At 44.1% G+C, this 19,326-nt stretch overlaps 1 protein-coding gene and 1 non-coding gene across 4 annotated transcripts in view; both read left to right on the plus strand.

The window, feature by feature from the left end:
- Positions 1-19,326, plus strand: part of CAMK1D (calcium/calmodulin dependent protein kinase ID) — a 501,235-nt gene that overhangs the window by 149,715 nt on the left and 332,194 nt on the right. The window contains exon 1 of one of the 3 annotated variants that reach the window (XM_042944891.1): positions 17,792-18,038. The exons of the other annotated variants lie outside the window; for them this stretch is intronic. Within the exon in view, the coding sequence (XP_042800825.1) occupies positions 17,998-18,038 (41 nt within the window). The 5' untranslated portion in view covers positions 17,792-17,997. Of the gene's footprint in view, positions 1-17,791; positions 18,039-19,326 lie in introns of those variants that run through there. 3 annotated transcript variants of the gene reach the window in all.
- On the plus strand, positions 3,378-3,506 carry LOC122225748. The gene has a single exon (XR_006205350.1). It is a non-coding gene; the product is annotated as a U6atac minor spliceosomal RNA (small nuclear RNA).

Genomic DNA, 19,326 nt, shown 5'->3' on the forward strand with positions numbered 1-19,326 from the left:
AGGAATTCCAAGCTTCTCTGAAGGGTGTCCTGAGTGTCCCAGAAGTCAGCTCCTCTGACTGACAGCCTTCTGCCCCTGTGTCCCAGGGCTGAGACGTTGGGGACCTGACCTAGCACTTGTTTTGGGAGCCCCCTCTTTCCCAAGTGACCAGCAGTCCCCTCATGGAGGGAGATGAGCCATCCAGGTCCCAAGAAGTTGGTGTGATAGGCAAGGAGGAACCAGGGGCCGGTAGAGCAGGTGGATTGGGTGGCCAGGTGGATTGGGTAGGTACCTTATAAGGTACCTCTTACAAGGTATGGAAACCGTACTTTGTGGTCGGGTATGTTCTGAGAGCTAAGTATGGAGCAGGACAACAACCTTCGTTCAAATTAATGGAGCAGAAGAACGCATTACATTTTACGGACTTTAAAAATTTGTAATAAAACATATGTAACAAAACATTACTATTTTAGCCACTTAGGTGTGCAGTTCAGTGACATTAAATACATTCGCAGTGGGCCACCACCGTCTATCTCCAGGACAATTTCATCTTTCCCAATTGGAATTGCATCCACTAACCACCCTGGGAAACCACCACTGTACTTCCTGTCTATGAATTAGACTAGGCACCTCACATAAGTGGAATCATGCAGTTCTTGTCTTTCTGTGACTGGCTTATTTCGCTCAGCATAATGTCTGCAAGGTTGATCCATGATGTACCAGGCATCAGAATTTCTTTCCTTTTTTTTTTTTTTTTTTAATTTTTTAATGTTTATTTATTTTTGAGAGAGAGAGACAGAGACAGAGACAGAGTATGAGCAGGGGAGGGGCAGAGAGAGAAGGAGACACAATCCAAAGCAGAGTCCAGGCTCCGAGCTGTCAGCATGGAGCCCCATGCCGGGCTTGAACCCACGAACTGTGAGATCATGACCTGAGCCGAAGTTGGACACTTAACCTACTGAGCCACCCAGGCGCCCCAGAATTTCTTTCCTTTTTAAGACTGAATAATATTCCATTGTGTGGATATGTCCCATTTTGTTTATCCATTCATTTGTTAATGGACGCTTGTGTTGTTTCCACCTTTTGGGTTTTGGGATTAATGCTGATATGAACATTGATGTACAGATATCTATTGGCATTACATCTTTTCAAAATAAACTTTTTTTTTTTTTTTTAGAAATACAATATATACATTACGTTTTTGGTGACCACAAAATATATCTAACTCATTTGGAACCTGAATTTGTTATTCATTACCCCTAAAGTTTTAAATGTATGACTGTAGTGCATTTTATTATTGAGCCGTGCCTCTTTTGTACTGAGTTGTTAGTTTTTGTGCACCCAGTTGTATATTTAATCTTGTTAGATCTAGTTCACCAACTTAGCCTGTCATGACCTTTTAGAATTCTGAGTCTTTCATCTAGTTTAATTTTGGGTCAGGCACAAATCTGATCATATCTCCTCTATCTCTGTACAAGTCTTGGGTGCTGCTGGAAACCTCTCCCTGCCTCCCTTCTGGTTGGCTTTTCTCTGGGCATTGCTGTGCTGTCATATACCCATTTATCCAGCTTTCCTCACCGCTGGTTTGTAAGGAAACACGTCCCCCTCCACCACGTATGTCTGCACATTTTCATGCCGTAACAGTCTCCAGACTTATTGAGAATGGGACTACACCAGACTGGTCAGTCATACTCTGGTGTTGTTTGGGAATGGTAGCCACCAGCACGTTGTAGGTGAGGGGGGATGAGCTGTTCTCTTACAGCCTCACGAGCAGGTTATAATGAAAGCAAGTTTCAGAACCAATTCGACATTGGACCCTGAAACAAATGGGTATTAGCAATCAGGCAGAGTCTAGTCCGTATGTCCTGTTCTGTCACCTGAAGTCCCAGCTCTGTGTCCTGTTAGGTGCTCTGAACACCACTTGGGATGAAGGGTGGTGGGATGAAACCAGTGGCTGGACCATTTGGGATCAAGTCTAAGGATACAGGCTAAGGGCCTTGTCGGATGGAGCCTTATACCCTATCTATTCAAGGATAGAGACCGTCTAAACAATTTTACCCCGTTCTTGATGTGCATCACGCTAATTAACAAATCACCGATTTCATCAAGGAAAAAAAAATCTTTCCTCACATTCATTCTTCTAGTTAGTAGAGGATCTGATCTTACTCAAATATACATAACAGAAGAGGTTCTAGTGGGGCGCTTTTGGAGTGAGGACTGTTTGGTCTGGATGCTAGCTGATCCGCTCAGGATGCTGAGATATAATTTACCTATAGTAAAAATAACAAATCTCAGAATTTTTAAGCCCCTGTAAGGACCACCTAGATCAAGATGTAGTATGTTTCCAGAACCCTCCAAGGCTCCCTGGTATCCTTTTTCCCCAGTGAGAAGAATGCCCCTCCTTCTCCAAGGTAATCACTCTTCTGACCACTGTCACCATAAATTAGTTTTTCCTGATTTGAATTCCATATGCATGGAATCCTACTTAAGTTTGGTGAGATTCCTTCATGCTGTGTAAATTGTTCATTTTCTTTCACTGCTGTGTAGGATTCCATTGTATGAAATGTAGATAGCCGTTCTACACCTGGTGGATGTTTGATCACTTCCAGCTTGGGGCTGTAGTGAATAAGGCAGCTAAAAACATTCTTGTGCATATCTTTGGTGGACGGAGTAGGAGTTATTGATTAAGGTAACTAACTGTCCCTAGAATTGGTTTATATTCACGCACACAGAGAGGATATCATATTTTCATGACACATGGTTTTAGAGTATATTAAAGGGATCATACAAAACTACATATACAAACAAAGGAGCATAGTCTCGTAAAGTATGTGCTGGAACAAAAGCACATCATTGCTTTTTGTGTTCCTTGACTATAATAAATATTCTAAGCCACAGAGTCAATTTCCTGGGAGCCGAGATTCTCATGTGAAAGTATGCTGTTTCCTTGTGGCTTCTCTAGAAGGAGTGGGAAAAGGACCTTTTCATTAATTCTGCAAGTACGCATCATTCTCTAATTTTAGATTGTCATTGTGAAAAAAGCCATGGATTACTAAAAACTCTTGAGAATATCAACTACTTTTGGGGGGTCCCCTGCATTGGAATGAATAAGATTCTTAAATATTCATTTATGTTTTTCTTTCCATGTCATTTTGGGTATTGTGATGAAAATAAACTATTTGCTGCTGATTTAGAATCCCTGAATACTCTTATAAAAATTTAATTCCACCCATATTAACTAGGCTTTCAAGGCTTTTTCAGAGGGCCTGTTTTCCTCTAATAGATTACTAGAGGGAAAATCTTTTAGCCTAGAAAATTGATGGATGGAAGTAGAACATGGAAACTGAACTCCAGCCACCAATGGGGATGCTGCATTGATTTAAAATTGAAAAGGGTCTGTGTTTTATGAAAGTGAAGAATTAGGTTAGCAGTCCCCTTGACAAGAATGCAAAAATTCTAATGGTCTGTAGCACATGCATACATTTAAGGTATCACCACCTCTTCATGGCACCTAACAACATTTTTTTAACAACCCTACAGTGTGTTAAACATTACAGATGTCCTGTTCCGGGAGTCTTTCCTACACACACACCGCTGCACGTGTACTGAGATGACACTTGTACAAGGTTAGTGTTGAAGCTTTGTGTGTAACACCAGAACACCAGAAGCCACCAGATGTACATCCGTCTATAAGGGAGGGGCCGAAGGGTGGTGTATGTGTGCAGCGGATGCTGTGTGGTTGTTAGAAGAGAGTGATGACGTATGTCCTGATGTGGACTGATGTCCAGGTACATTGCCATGTGAAAGAAACAAGGTGGAGGCCAGCGTATAGACTGTGCTACCTTTATGTATGAAAGGTGGAGATATAGGGGAATTTACTTATATTTGCATAGAGAAAAACTGGAAAGATAAACAAGACATAAATAGAAATGGGATCTGTAGCAGTCAACGGGATACGTAAGGGTTGGGAGTAGGCATAGGAATGGCTCCTTCTGCATGGATCTGTTTATCTTGTGTTGACTTTTGGAATCATGCAGAAGACAACCAACCCACAAAAATGAATCTGATCAGGCACGCTCTTGACATTGAACTAGACCAAGAGCACGTGGCAGAAAGTGAAGCTGGTTGAATGCATCACAAAAGGGTGAGATCATACACTCCATTTCCTTTCTCAGATGCTCTCAAGTTCAGCCACTCAGTCACGGGTGCTTATTGAACTGGTCTGCCAATCTGATGTGCCAGCCACTATCTTAGGTGGTGTCGGTGGGAGCCTTAAGGTCCAAGCTTTCCTGGAGCTGCCTGAAGGGGCAGACAACAAGGAGATGACCAGTGAGGGAGAGAAGACTCCCGCTGGTAGGCCCAGGGAAGGAGGTGAGGGCAGCCTCTGTTGGGGTCACAAGGAAGGATAATTGCTGATCTATATTCCTGCATGTTCAAGGCTCATTGGTGGGCAGTATTTTTGTACATAAGATAAGAAAGTTGGGTAAATTCTCATTTTTATTCTTGCATTACAGCAGTCAGGATGTCATTTTACCATAGTCTCTCATTACCTCTTCAGTTAAATTTCAAATAAAGAAATAAACACATTATAGCAGTCATGGGTCCCCCAGTGTACTACTATGTGGGCAGGAGGCCAGAATTTAGGTGAATAAAGAAAAAGTTGATTTGACCATTATAGTTTTGTTTTCACAATGGTGGGGTTATATTGGGGATCATGTTATCTCCATGATTTGTGACTGTAACCATAGGTTATTGAACAGACAAGATACTACTCTGACTAGCCTGTTATTTATTTATTTTTCCATTCAGAAAGCAGGTAAGGGGCTCCTGGGTGGCTCAGTCAGTTAAGCAGCCGACTTCGGCTGAGGTCATGATCTTGCGGTCCATGAGTTCGAGCCCCGCGTCGGGCTGTGTGCTGACAGCTCAGAGCCTGGAGCCTGTTTCAGATTCTGTGTCTCCCTCTCTCTGACCCTCCCCTGTTCATGCTATGTCTCTCCCTGTCTCAAAAATAAATAAAACGTTAAAAAAAAATTTTGAAAAGAAAGCAGTTAAATGTAAATTTTCCCTATACGGGGACATATGAGCTATAGAAAATTGAACCCTCCCCCACCATGGTCTTCACGTTCTAGTATCTTCATGACAATTATTTTCTGAAAATACTATGATGTTTCCACAGTAGATGAGGTAGACATTTGAAACATTTCTCTGCTGTTTATTTTTTTCTCATTCTGGTCCTTTACTGGCATATTTCTCTTTCAGAGTTTCTAAAGCAGATGAAATATTAATACGGTTATTTTTTAAAGTTTTTACAATGACGTGATTTTTTAAAGGGAGAGTTTTTTTTTTCTCTCTGTTTCTTTCTGTTCCATTACATTTTGGTGAAGCTTGAGAAACAGAGATCAAAGGCCATAGGAAAATGTCATGGTCAAAGTGCTTCTCACCTCGCCAGTTCCCCAGTGACTTAAACCTTGCTCAAATTTGACAGAATAACAACACAGACTGGCAGCCAGAGTTGGGAGTGTGGAATTTTCCTGGCAGCCAAAGTTGAAAATGCAGATCTATCTGAAGCCAGCATATTCACAAACAGTCGTAGGTTCGTGAGTTAGTTAGGAAAGCACCAGAAATCAGATTTAAGAGTGAAAAAAAAGAAAGGAGAGTAATGCAGATCCTTATTTTATGAGCATAACCAAGTGCTATCTACAGAACGTAAGGAGAAGCTCACGCGTCCCTGGGGTCCACTGTCATCCTGGGGGATGCACAAAAAGCTGAAGATGATGATGGGGGCTTGCCTGCGTGTTTCCCTGTTGCCTATTGCTTGAGAGACGTGGGCCATCTTGGAGGGCTGGCCGTTTTGAGACTTGGCCAGTTCTCCTCTCTCTGGGAATCTCAGGGCGAACTCGCTAGGATGTGGTCTCTGCTTCTCAGTAGGTAAAGAAGAAGAGAAGCAGTGACCACGTGAGCTCTTCTGCTCTGTCACCTGTCCTGGCCTTACAGGGATGTGTGACGTCACCGGGCTTGGCTGTGGGAGTCACCGGAGCTGCTCCCTGATGGTGTGACTATTCTCATAGTCCATCACCAGCATAGCAAGGCCGGGAGGTGCATTAGGCAGCTTTGCTCCAGGGTAATGCAAGGAATCTGGGAACAGTAGGGGTATGTATCTGGTGCTCACACTAGGTTGTGTTTTCTTTCTGAAATTCATTTCCGGAGAGGAAATAAACACGGCAGGGATGCAAAGGTGAGAAAGGATGACAGAGCCAATGCTCTGATGCCTTTTGCTGTTTGGGGAGATGTTTGTAGAGTAAGCATATCCAAATGCCGTGCAGCAGCCTGTGAAATTTCTCATAATCTTTGGGCGTTCTCCCTCCATGACTGTGGCCTCCCCAACCTTCTCTTTAAAAAAAAATTTTTTTTTCACGTTTTATTTATTTTTGAGAGACAGACACAGAGCATGAGCAGGGGAGGAGCAGAGAGAGGGGAGACACAGAATCCGAAGCAGGCTCCGGTCTCTGAGCTGTCAGCACAGAGCCCAACGCTGGGCTCGAACTCACAAACCACGAGATCATGACCTGAGCCGAAGTCGGATGCTTAACCGACCAAGCCACCCAGGCGCCCCTCCCTGCAAGCTTCTAATAGAAGCCCAGCCACACTGAGTGGAGATTGTGTTGCTTTGTCACAACAACTGCGGAGGACGAAGTTTGTTGCTCATCACAGAAACCAAAGAACAGCTTTTCTTGGAAGCAACTCCTTGTTTTCTAAGCACACAGTAAACTATTCTCTGGTGTCCACTCTGCCTGAATATTCTCAGCCAACACTGCTTACATCTTCTGCTCACAGCACGATCCTTGGCTCTTTGGTGAGTCAGCGAAAGAAGACGAGTGTATGTTACAACAGTTTTAGCATTCTGCCAAAGCCCACATTCTGTTGATTTCATGAAAAATAAGTGGATTCTTTTTTATGGGCATATTTTACTGAATTGACAGTTTGTACATCTAGCCTGTCAAGAGATTTTTAACCGTATTTGTGGGAGTGTCAAGGCAGTCCGACAGAATGGGTGTAAAATAGGGTAGTCACTAGGACAACAAACATGGAGAGCTCATGTCTGTATATTGTGTTGGAGCTCATGACATGCACTTTCTGTGTCACTTGTGTTAGTCAATAGGAGATGGATTGGAGGACAGACCTAACAGGCTCTACCGGCCAGTTGGAGTCAAAGAGCTTTTGTGTCTAACCAGCGAAGGTAATGGGGTCCTTTCATGTTGGTGAAAATAACCCAGAGGTCAGCACGTAACACCAGTGTGGACAAGGCACGTTCGGAATGGGGTGGGAAGAAGTGGTGAGCATCACACCGGAGAAGGTCCATCTCTTGGCAAAATTCTATGGAGCAAATGTTGGCTGAAATTCAGGTCAGCAGCAAACTTATTTCCTGCCTGATTGGGTTAGGGAAAGAAAATAAACTCTAACGAAGTAGTATTTTGTTAATACTTGTATGTGTTTATCATATATAAATATTAATATAAATACTATTTATATATGAATATATTTATATATGTGAATTATTTATATATGTTATATATATGAATAATTTGTATATATATAAATGTATCATGTGTTGGTGCTTATTAGTATTTATTAGTAAATTTGGTCATATGTTTATATTCAGAAGTTGCCCTTTTTAAGTAAATAAAATTCATAATCTGCCATCACTTTTGTATCTCTGTCAACCAGTTTTCTCATGTCTGAGGTTGCTACTGGCATTTTTGCTACCAAGTTCCTGGTGTACTCTTTTTTTCTTTTTTTTCTCACCCATGACTTGAAGTATGTGATTCAGATGCCGAGCTGGGCTCTGAAAACCTAGTTAAAACATATCTCAAAACAATAATAAAAGTCACTGGCTGTTTCCTATCTTCTTCCCATGATTACTGAATGACTAAGTGAGGAATTAACCTGATTGCTGTGTAGATACCTGTAGCACAGGCCTGGGCAGATGGTGTTCAGTAAATTGGTATTTTCCCTCACCCTCAATAGTGCTTGTCTTTTCTTTCTTTTTTTTTTTTTTTAAAGTAGGCTCTGCACTCAACATGGGGCTTGAACTCATGACCCTGAGATCAAAAGTCACATGCTCTACCAACTGAGCCAGACGTGCCCTTCAGTAGTGCTTTTCAGCCTTTCCCTGAGTATCCTCAACTGCAGAGAGCAGTAGACACATGAGCTCAGGCCCCTCTGGATGTTTCCCAGACTCCCATTGAGGAACACCAAAGTTCTAGGAAGATGTGCCCTTGTAACCTTGTGGCTTCACTACTCCCTGGCACATACTGTAACTTGAGAAGGTTAGTGTTCATGGCTAATGTTCAACCTGGCAGAAGGGAGTGGTCAATATATTCACCCCAAATATGTTTTGTCATGTTTGATATGCTTTGCAATTTGGCCACTTATATATGGTTTATAAGATAATTCCCTTAAGCATGTTGGATTCGACAGCACACCCGTTCTCCAGCCGTCCTGGACAGTGGGCAGGGAATCATTGTTCCTAAATTCTGCATTTGCACGTTCAGCGAAAATGTAGAAATCCGATGAGGACACACTCTTGAAGTACGTAGCATTCTGTGGATTTTAGTTACATGCAGAGATTTAATGGTGGATTTCCAACTGAAAAATAAGATAATGGGGCAGCATTTCTTTACTAACTCAGATAAATGAAAATAAAAGAAACCCTCCTCATCGGGCATTTCTGTAGCAGAATTATAGAATCTACTAATTATAGATGATTCTCAGTTGCCCATGAATTTGGGGGTTCATTTCATTTCTTGTAGATCATTTCAATTCTTTGATAATTGAAAATTTTCACTTTGGTGGTTAGTTCTTGTTTCTATGGAACCAGTCTTATTTTAAAGCCAAATTTTGACAGAGGAGTTAACATTTTGAGCAATGTGGGTGTTACCCCATTGTTAAAGGTGAAGAGACAGAGGTTCAGGAAGGCTAATGCAAGACCACTGAGTCATGGACCTGGGCTGTAACTTCACCTCTCTGACTCAAGACTCATTCTCCCTCTCTCAAACTACTGCCTATCCACTGGTAGAAATATGGTAAAATGTCCTGAAAGATAGGAGGAGGCCTAAGAAAGGCTGACATAATCGCGAATCATCAATTCCTGAGTAACCAAGAATTGACAAATATTTGAGAGAGTTAGCTTTGGTTTCTTCATGCAAAAGTATTGATAAGTCTTATAAGGAGCAAAGGAGGTAATGGATTAAAAATACTTTGGTAAGGGGTGCCTGGGTGGCTCACTCGGTTCAGAGGTCCGACTTCAGCTCAGGTCACGATCTCGTGGTTCGTGGGTTTGAGTCCCGTGTCAGGCTCTGTGTTGACAGCTCAGAGCCTGGATCCTGCTTCAAAGTCTGTGTCTCCCCCTCTCTGCCCCTCCCCCACTCGCACTCTGTCTCAAAAATAAACATTAAAAAACATTTATAAATACTTTGGTAAGCACAACTAGCTCTAAATATACAAAGGAAGATTATCCATTAAACCTCTGCCCTTTGAGAAGAATCTGTACCTGGGACTGTACCCTTGGCCCTTCTGAGTCACAGGCCGGACGCCATGGTAGCTCTGAAGGGCTGTGTACTCTAGCTGAGACTTCTCTGTGGTCCGGACAAATAACTGCCAAACAAAGCAACGAGTTGAACAAGGATTGTCATGGCCATAAAAACAAGGATTTTATGGTTGACGATCTCTGCAACTTTCCTACTAAAGGCACACAAAGTTTTGATAACTCATTTTAAGGCAAACCAAGTCCTGTGTTCTCTCTCAGCCCCTTGAGAAACTTGCACATAAATATGCGCAGAGTAGAAGGAGTGGAAAGATGGCCACCATATTTAAGCATGTAGCAAATAGTAAGAGTTGGTGGTTGGGGGTCCACCCTCATGTTTTCTTGACAGTTGGAACTCTGGTCGTTGATGAATTGTTCCTTGAGCAATGTCTTAATCTAAATAGCGCAGTTACTTAATGTGGTGCCTAAACATTTTTACCTGTGGTAAAACTAATGAAATTGTCAGTTACACAAGGGCTACCAGTGACTTTTCTCTCATCACTGTTCATTTTCTGAGAACATTGGTTGAGACAGACTTTGTAATGCCCAGTATAGTAACTGGCACACCGAGGGATGATACATGTATGTATATATGTGTGTGTGTGTGTGTGTGTGTGTGTGCGTGCGTGTGCGTGTGTGTGCGCGCGCGTGTGTGTGTATTTGTTGAATATACGAACTACAGAAGCATCTACCAGAAGCCAGGCTCAGTTTGTAGGAGCATCTGTGAGTAGGATGACCTCTTAATTGGTCTTTATTCACTCAAAGTTTATAAAATATGTTCTTTGGGTTTTTTAATGGAAATTTGATAGAGGTAATTGTAGAGGTAAATGTAAATGAAGTTTTTTTTTAAGTTTATTTTGAAAGAGAGAAAGAGCGTGCAGGGGAGGGGCAGAGAGAGGGAGAGAGAATCCCAAGCAGGCTCTGCCCTGTCTGCTCAGAGCTTGATGTGGGGCTCAAATGTATGAACTGTGAGATCATGACCCGAGCCGAGATCACAACTGGAGCCGAAATCAAGAGTTGGATGCTTAACTGATTGAGCCACCCAGGTACCCCACTTTACATGAAGTTATAAGGAATAATATAGAGATCCTGTGTCCTTTTTAGTCAGTTTCCCCCTAAAGGCAACATTTTATAAAAATATAACACCATATCACAGCCAGAATGTTGATGTTGACACAGTCCACCCATATCATTCATATGATCTACTGATTTTGTTCAGATATCTTTCTGAAGTGATTTTAAAATGATGGAGTATGACTGGGGAGCCAAAATAGCCAGGTTGTAGGCTCTTGTGGCAAAGGTGCAACCAGGACTTTGTGAACATCTGTTGGGGTGAGGCCGGTTTCCAGCTGCAGAGGAGAGCACTGTGGGATGCCTAGGGGGTACCCCAGGGAGGAGAGGTTTTCCAGGCTCCAGCCTTGGGGCCCAGCACAGTAAGAGTCTATTTGGCAGCCCAGAGGAAGGAGGGAGCCTTGTCCTGCATTTTCCAGGGCTGAGGTGGCCACTGGTGGGTGCCCTTCCCGCCTGTGGCTTCCCTGCTCCAGCCACGAGGCGGGAACACGTGCTGTGGCTTAGGCTTACAGGGGCCCTAAGTCTGGTCTACACCCAAATCCCAGACCACACCCTCCCCCTTCTGAACCAGAATTTCCAGAAGGTTTGAGAATTAGCCTCAGTCTTTGTCATTCTTTCCTTTCTCGTGGTTGTTTTTCTTACTGGATTCAGGCAAGCAAATAATGAGGTATTGGAGGGCTGATGGTCCCTCTTTTGATTCATTATTTCGCAGTCTCTTAACCAAATCTCATCTGCCCTCGAAGCCCTCACAGCATCGCCCTGGAAAGGTGGATCATTAATGCTGATGGGAATGAAGTCAGTTTCTCCCTAGGGAGACATTTCCAGGGAATGAAGACCTGTGACTCCCATGCTGGGGGGTGGGGGGCGGGGGAGGCAGGGGTGAAAAGAGGGTGGTGGTGCCCATTATATTTCTGGGACTGTGGCCTTTTTTCTATTTAGGGGGAGAAAAACCGCCTAGTGTTTTTACACTCTGGAAATGAATCCAGCCTTCTAGGTTCGAAGAGGTTTCTCCCACCTCCCCTTTTCAGGCTTAAAAGTAGCTGGGTTCAGCCTGTATAAGTAGCTAACTCACAGTTAACTCTTCCCTCTGAACCAGGCCTTCCCTTGGTGGTGGGCAGGCTGCTAGCAATATCATTACTGCTTTTTCGGGGCCAGAGCCAAGAAAGGCAACATTTGCATAATATTCCCTTATTTGGTTTGCCACCTTCTGCCATAGATCTGGAAAATAAAAGACACACCTTTTGCAGGAATTGCTAGTTCTTAAACAAATAACTGCATAACAACTGCTTACCATGTGGGAACCCTGAGCACTTTTCCAGGAAAAGCTAATATAATAAAATGCTTTGGCAAACGTGCCTGTACTATAATATTATTTAATAAGGTTTTAAGAATCCGGTTTTTAAATTTGCAGCTTCTGGAGAAAATAATGTTATATTTTACTTGGAGAACAATTTCGTTGAAATGACCCTTTCAAGGGATTTGGAAAATGCACGTGTTCAATTATTCTTTTAAGCCTTTTTATATAATGGGTTCTCATAGAACCTTGTTATTCCTGGTGGGTTTTTTTTTTCTCTGCTCTCACTTTTTTTTGTTGTTGTTGTTTACCAAGTTATTCTTCTTTTTAAGTATTGAACATTTTCTTCAGGGCATATTCTGATATTTAAGTAAATGCATGTATACCAGGAAGAAAGGATGGTGAATTTCTGCTTGATTGCTTTGGATTTTTCTTTGGATCCAAATGTTCACATATTAGGAAACAACCAGATAATGAGGTTTTTCAGATAATTGTAGAATATCCATTATTATATAAACACAGCTAGCCTTGAAGGCTACATTTGCCGCTCAGATTTCATGGCGACTTTCTCGAATGCTTTTGAAAACTTTGACTTTCTGTATAGTATATGTAGGCTTGCTTTTGTAAATTAAAGAAAGTGTGTTCCCTCGTCCCCAACCCTTATCTTATAAAGATTTGAAGAAGGATATAAAAATTGGCTCTCATCTTCAGACATAACCACTTTTAAAGTCTAAAAATGTATTTTCCAGGCTTTTTCTAGGCATGGAGTTAATACAGTTACTTTCCTATCATATATTGTTCTTCCATTTGTCATTAAAGGACCTATCCTGGGCATTTTCTCATATTTGTAAGTCTTTCCCTCGGATCCTGTGTATGCCGTTTGAATCCCACGTGTGTGCCACGGCCCAGTACAGCCACCACCTCCGTACTGACCAGAGCCCCGGGGTATGTGTGAGGGAGGGGGTCCCACTTGCCTTCTGGAAGTCACGGAAGTGCCATAATAATCCTCTCCTCTCTCTCTGCTCCCTCTCCTCTTTTTCCCCATGTGTGTTTTCCTGTGTTTATTTTTAGTTCTTTCTCACTTGCCAGTATCGATCGGAGGCTGGGGGCTAAGTGGCTGCTCTGTGACCATGGGTCCTCTGCCCACGAGCATGCCCACTGCAGGCTGCGGGGAGCCCGCTGGCTCGTCCTGGGAGGTGGGAGACCCTGCATCAGTGTGTGGGGTACACACGGGGGCGGCTGCCTTTAGGATTCTCAGTCACGTTTCCTTCTGGGCCTGAGGTCATGTGTCCTCCTTGTTGACTGCTTACTGGAAACTGTACCTCCTTGAAGTTGGAGAACCCATATTTCAGTGGCTGGTGTGGGGCTGGCTTGGCCTAGGTGGTGACCGTGGGAAACGTGCCCTGGCTCTTTGACTAGAGCTTAGCAACCCAAAACCCAAGGCTCCTCGGGTCAGGAGCTAACCTGGCTGCCAGGTGCTGGCCAAGGGGCCTTTAGCTTGTAGGTTCCTGAGAATCAGGCAAGGCGGGGCCTGGAGCACCGCTCCCAAGGGCCTGGGTGCTCCACCCATCTCCCCACCTGCTGCACAGGTCTCTGACTTCTTCCTTTATTGCTAGTGTAAAATAAGGACAGACATGTTGAAAAGGTGTGATTCTGAGCTTGACTGCAAGTCCCCATTTAACGTAAGCCCTTCTTATCCCCTCCTTTGTCAGGACAGATATTTTGGGTATGTAACAATTCACTGAGGGGTGAGGGCATGTTGAGACACAGACGGCATGCTATCCATGCAGTTTCCCATCACTGGTCTCTCTGTGTCTAAATTTGTCACATGCATTGATGGCGTAGGCCCCGGTGAGACCCGTAAGCCCCAGTGGTCTGTACACAACATCCCTGATGGCTTGCTCTCCTGGGTTCTTTGATTCTTTCCTTCCTGTGATTAAAAATCTTGCTTCTCCTCCTCTCTTCTGAGCACACTTGTCTTCCTCCGCGGAGGCCTCATGCAACTCTGTTCTACCTGTCGCCTGTCTCCTTCCTGCCTCCCTTCATTCCTGGGCTCAGTCTTACACTTAAAAAAATTTTTTTAAAAAATGTTTGTTTATTTTTGAGAGAGAGAGAGTGAGACAGAGTGTGAGTGGGGGAGGGGCAGAGCGAGAGGGAGACACAGAATCGGAAGCAGGCTCCAGGCTCGGAGCTGTCAGCACAGAGCCCGACGCGGGGCTCGAACCCACTGACTGCAAGATCATGACCTGAGCCCAAGTCAGATACTTCGCCGACTGAGCCACCCAGGTGCCCCTCAGTCTTACACTTTTTATGTGCAGCGTCCGTTTGCTCGTTCATTCATTCATTCACTCATTCATTCATTCATTCAGTTTCTGTTGTGCCAGGCCCATTGCTTGAAGCTCAGTGCACAGTGATGCGCAGCACATTCCTGCCTCCCAGGAGCCTGCTGCTCATCACCTGGGGAGTCAGGTAAGCTGCTGCGTATCCAAGGTGGGGATCACGAGGGTCGACAGAAACACAGGGAGGCGGACATAAGTCTGTGCGGGAACCAGGAAAACCATCAGTGGTGAGGTGACACCCCTTAAAGCGTCTGCAAGGCCACAGTGTGGGGCAGAGGGAGGAGGTCGTGAGAGTAGAAGGAACAGGACGTGCAGAGGCTGGAGGCGTTAACAGTTGGCCTGTTTGTGAAAACCCTCCATGCGGAAATCAAGGTCAGAAGGTGTACTGGGAGACAGTAGGCTGTGGCCCCACCCGGAACGCCCTTGCTTATCAGAATGAAACAACAGTTAACACGTACGTGGCCCATGTTATGTGCCAGCCACTGAGCATTTTATAATCATCAATTCATTTAATCCTCATACCGACTCGAAGAGGTAGGGACCATTACTCTCTCCATTTTACAGATGAAAAAACTGAGGCCAGAGAGTTTGAGATTTAGAGAAGGTCTTCCAGACAGCAGGGTGGAGCTGGGCTTTGAGCTGGGGAACCTGCTGTGTGTGGCCAGATGGCCCAGAGCCAACTCTCCTAATGGCCCAGTGGCCACCTCTTACACTCCAGAGCAGGACTTCATCATGCTGGCCTTGGGGAATGACAGAAAGGGGTTAACTGGTGGGGAAAAGGATCTGAAATTTGTATAGAGAGTTCTTTATCTTTAGAGACAGATGGAGATTCGATCCAGGAAGGCTGCGTAGAAGTCCCTGCAGTTTTTGTGTGGGAATTTGGTGCAACAGTCTCTTAGAATTGCTTTCTCAGAATTATATATACTGAAAAGGCAGTTCTGGGACCTATTTTTAACCGAACGTTAGTTTATAAGGAAACATGCCCTGTATGCTGATAGAATTTGATGTTCAAAGTAAGTAATCAATATGTTCATGTGATTTCAAGTATTTTGCTATAAGTAAAAGCAAGTTTTTTAAATTGGACACTTTTCGTAAGTCCCTTTGGACCTTCCTTCCACTTCTGGGTCTGATGGGAGGTAGGCACTTTCACTAACAGTACCTCTGGGGAAGTAGTTGGCTCCTCTATGATATGGTGTCCCTACTGGTACCTCTTCCATGAGTTTTTTTTTTTTTTTTTAACCATTATTTAAACTGTAATAAAATACACATAACATAAACTTTACCATTTTAACCACTTTTAAGTGAACAGTTCAGTGGCATTAAGTGTATTCACAGTGTTGGGGCGCCTGGTTGGCGCAGTCGGTTAAGCGTCCGACTTCAGCCAGGTCACGATCTCGCGGTCCGTGAGTTCGAGCCCCGCGTCAGGCTCTGGGCTGATGGCTCGGAGCCTGGAGCCTGTTTCCGATTCTGTGTCTCCCTCTCTCTCTGCCCCTCCCCCGTTCATGCTCTGTCTCTCTCTGTCCCAAAAATAAATAAAAAACGTTGAAAAAAAAAAATTTAAAAAAAAAGCGTATTCACAGTGTTGTGCAATTATTACCACCATCCATCTCCAGGACTCTCTTTATCTTCCGAAGCTAAAACTCTGGACCCAGTAAACAAAACTCCCCAGAGCCCCTCACCCTCCAGCCCCTAGAACCCACATTCCACTTTCTGTCTCTATGAATTTGACTACTGTTTGTACCTCATGTAAGTGGGATTCTATAGTAACTGACCTTTTGCGTCTGGCTCATTGCCCTTACAAAAATGTTCTCAGGGGCTCCTGTGGCTCAGTCAGTTAACTCTCTGACTCTTCATATCTGCTCAGCTCATGAGCTCATGGTTTGTGAGATCGAGCCCTGTGTCAAGCTCTATGCTGACAGCATGGAGCCTGCTTGGGATTCTCACTCTCCCTCTCTTCTCTGCTCCTCCCCACTTTAAAAATAAATAAACTTAAAGAAAAAAGATGATGTCCTCAAGGTTTATCCATGTTGTAGCAGGTGTCAGAATTTACTTGCTTTTTAAGACTGGATAATATTCCACTGTATGGATAGAGCACATTTTGTTTACCCGTTCAGCCCTCAGTGGGCACCTGAATTGTCCCCATCTTTTGGCTCTTGTGCGTAATGCTGCTATGAAAATGTATCAGAATCTGTTCAAGTCTCTGCTTTCGTGGTATTGCATGAAGTTTTACTCTCTCCTCGGTCTGACCTTGGGAACTATATATATAACACAGTTGAATTCATGGGCATAGAAGCTGCCTTCTCTCTCCCTTTTCTATCATGTCAAATGAATCATATTAATATAGTAGTAGAGGTAGATTTCAGGAGGGGGTTGTATTTTAGAATGGGTCCTCCTTCCCACTTTTATGGAACAGGAAGTATTTACTGACAAACTCCATGCAGGAGGTGACCACTCCCTGAGCTGTGGAAGCGCCAGGAGAGATTCAGGGTGAGGGAGGGATGGGGCTGGGAGGGTAGTGCTGCCTGGGGCCCAGTCTAGGGAGAAGAATTTAGGGCATTCGTTGCACTTCACGGGAGGGCATGAGGAAGAGAAGAATCTAGGGTGAATCCCAAATTTCTAGCTCAGTTGGCTAAATGGTCCCCAGAACTAGGATGACCGGCATGGGTGATGCTGGGGGATCACAGAGCCTGCACCTGTTTCAGACCCCTTGAAAATAGGGGGAGAACCTCCACGGGCCTGCCGACGATCTGCAGGGTGAGGGTCATTACAGTGCAGCCGAATAGTGGGGCTGGAAAATGAAGTGACAGTACCGTATAATTAATGCGAATTTATTTCTTCTTTCTGGCTTTATTGAAAACAATTGTCATATATCACTGTATAAGTTTGAGGCATGCAGCATGATGGTTTGATTTTGATGTACAAATATCGTGAACTGATTACCACAGTAGGTTTAGCTAACATCTTTCTTCTCATACAGTCACAGCAAAAACTTAAAAAAAAAAAAAAAAAAAGAATAAAGGCAACAGTTGTTTCCTTGTCATGAGAACTCTTAGGATTTGCTCTCTGAACAACTTCCCTGTATACCATCCTCCGTGTGATCCGTGTGAGTTACAGTCACCATGCTGTTCATTCCATCCCTAGTACTTATGTATTTTATAACTGGAGGTTTATACCTTTTGATCACTGTCCTCTAACTCCCCCTTCCCGCCTTCTGCTTCTGGTAGCCACCAGCCTAATTATTTTTTTTCTGAGGTTTTTTCTTTTTTTTTAATGTTTTTATTTAACTTTGAGAGAGACAGAGCGTGAGCAGGGGAGGGGGAGAGAGAGAGGGAGACTCAGAATCTGAGGCAGGCTCCAGGCTCTGAGCTGTCAGCACGGAGCCGGATGCAGGGCTCGAGCTCACAAACTGCGAGATCGTGACCTGAGCCAAAGTTGGATGCTTAACCAACTGAGCCACCCAGGCGCCCCTGAGTTTTGATTTTTTTTTTAAATTCCATATATAAGTGAGATGATACAGTATTTGTCTTTCTTTGTCTGACTTACTTTGCTTAGCATAATGTCCTCAAGGTCTACCCATGTTGTTGGAGATGATAAGACTTCCTTGTGTTTTTATGGCTGAGTATTGTATACACATATACCACAACATCTTATTGAAAGATGGTTACATTTCTTTACAGAAACTTCTGTTGTCATGTCAGGATTTTTTGTTGGGGTATCTGTTGTGAAGGCCAATGTTTTCTTGGTTTGGTTCAAAGGTGACAGATGGAAGTAGGTAAGTAATTTGTTACTAAATGCTATTAGTATTTCCACCTGAATTTTTGTACTCTATTTTGAACTTGAACTTGGGGTATGTCACTACAACTTTTCCTTTACTAGCACCCTGTCGTCTGACCTTGTCAGCCCCTCCTCATAGACTTGCCAGCCCTGGTTCCTAGCACACCCAGCCCTTCACTTCCTCTGTGATGTGTCCTGTTCCTGTAGAATTGGAAGGAACCACACAGTAGAAGGAATGGATGGATGTAGGGTAAGGATAATGGGTTCACTTTCAGATGTCTTGATCTCAAGACCATCATGTAGGCATGTAGGCGGGTGGATATCAGGTGCTCAGGATGGAGCTAAATGGGACATAGCTATGGAAGCCATCCCAGTGCCCAGGGGGAGGAGATTGCCTGAGGGAAAGAAGGCACAGAGGGAAAGACCATCCTCTTCTTCGTCTACTCCTGTATCCATTTTGGGTGACAGAATGAACAGTAGGCCACGATTCAGAGGTGGCATCCAAACTGGTGCCGTGTGCCTTTCCTCTGTCTTCATGTGGGCAGACTCCAGAGAGGAAGAGGGGGGTTTCAGGACACATGGTGGGGAGATGGGCTGAGGCGTGGCAGCCACATGGGCTGGGGGAGAGGAGCCCCCAGAGGAAGCTGGGAAGAGGGTCAGGGGAATAATTGGTGAACCAGGGCAGGTGGTGTGCTGGAAGCCAAAGGAAGGAGGTTGAGGGAGGCAGGAGAGGCCAAGTATTCAGTGCTGAGAGAGACCAGATACTTGACAAGTGTCCCCTGAATTTGGCTGTTGGGAGGCCCTCCTAATCCCTTCCCGAGTTGTTTCAGGTAATGATGGTTTCTAATCCAAGATGGTACCCTTGCGGTGTGCTCTCTCCTTAGCTCTTGAATTCCAGATGCTCTGTCAGTCAGCACATGGTGCTTCTTATCACCCATTCCTTACCAAAAATACTCTTCAGCAGTCCAGAATGCATTCTAAACACTTCCACTACACATTCTAAATACCAGCATTTGAACTCAGACACATCTAATTCTCTCTGGAGGCATCTCCTCAAATTCATATCATCCTTATTTTAACAGTAGAATAGGGGACATTTTTATTCTCAGGATTCCCAACCCACAAGATGCTTGAGGAGCCAGAGATTGTAAGAATCTCCATGGATCACAGGTAAAATTGGTTGGTGACCCTGAGCCCCTGGGGGACCTTGGGTGAATGCGTCATAATATCTGCTGGCTTCCTTCAGCTTCTCTCTTCTGTCCTTTAAACCACGTGCCTGAGAATCA

This window comes from Panthera leo, chromosome B4 (genome assembly GCF_018350215.1).
Source record: "Panthera leo isolate Ple1 chromosome B4, P.leo_Ple1_pat1.1, whole genome shotgun sequence".
Classification (NCBI taxonomy): domain Eukaryota; kingdom Metazoa; phylum Chordata; class Mammalia; order Carnivora; family Felidae; genus Panthera; species Panthera leo.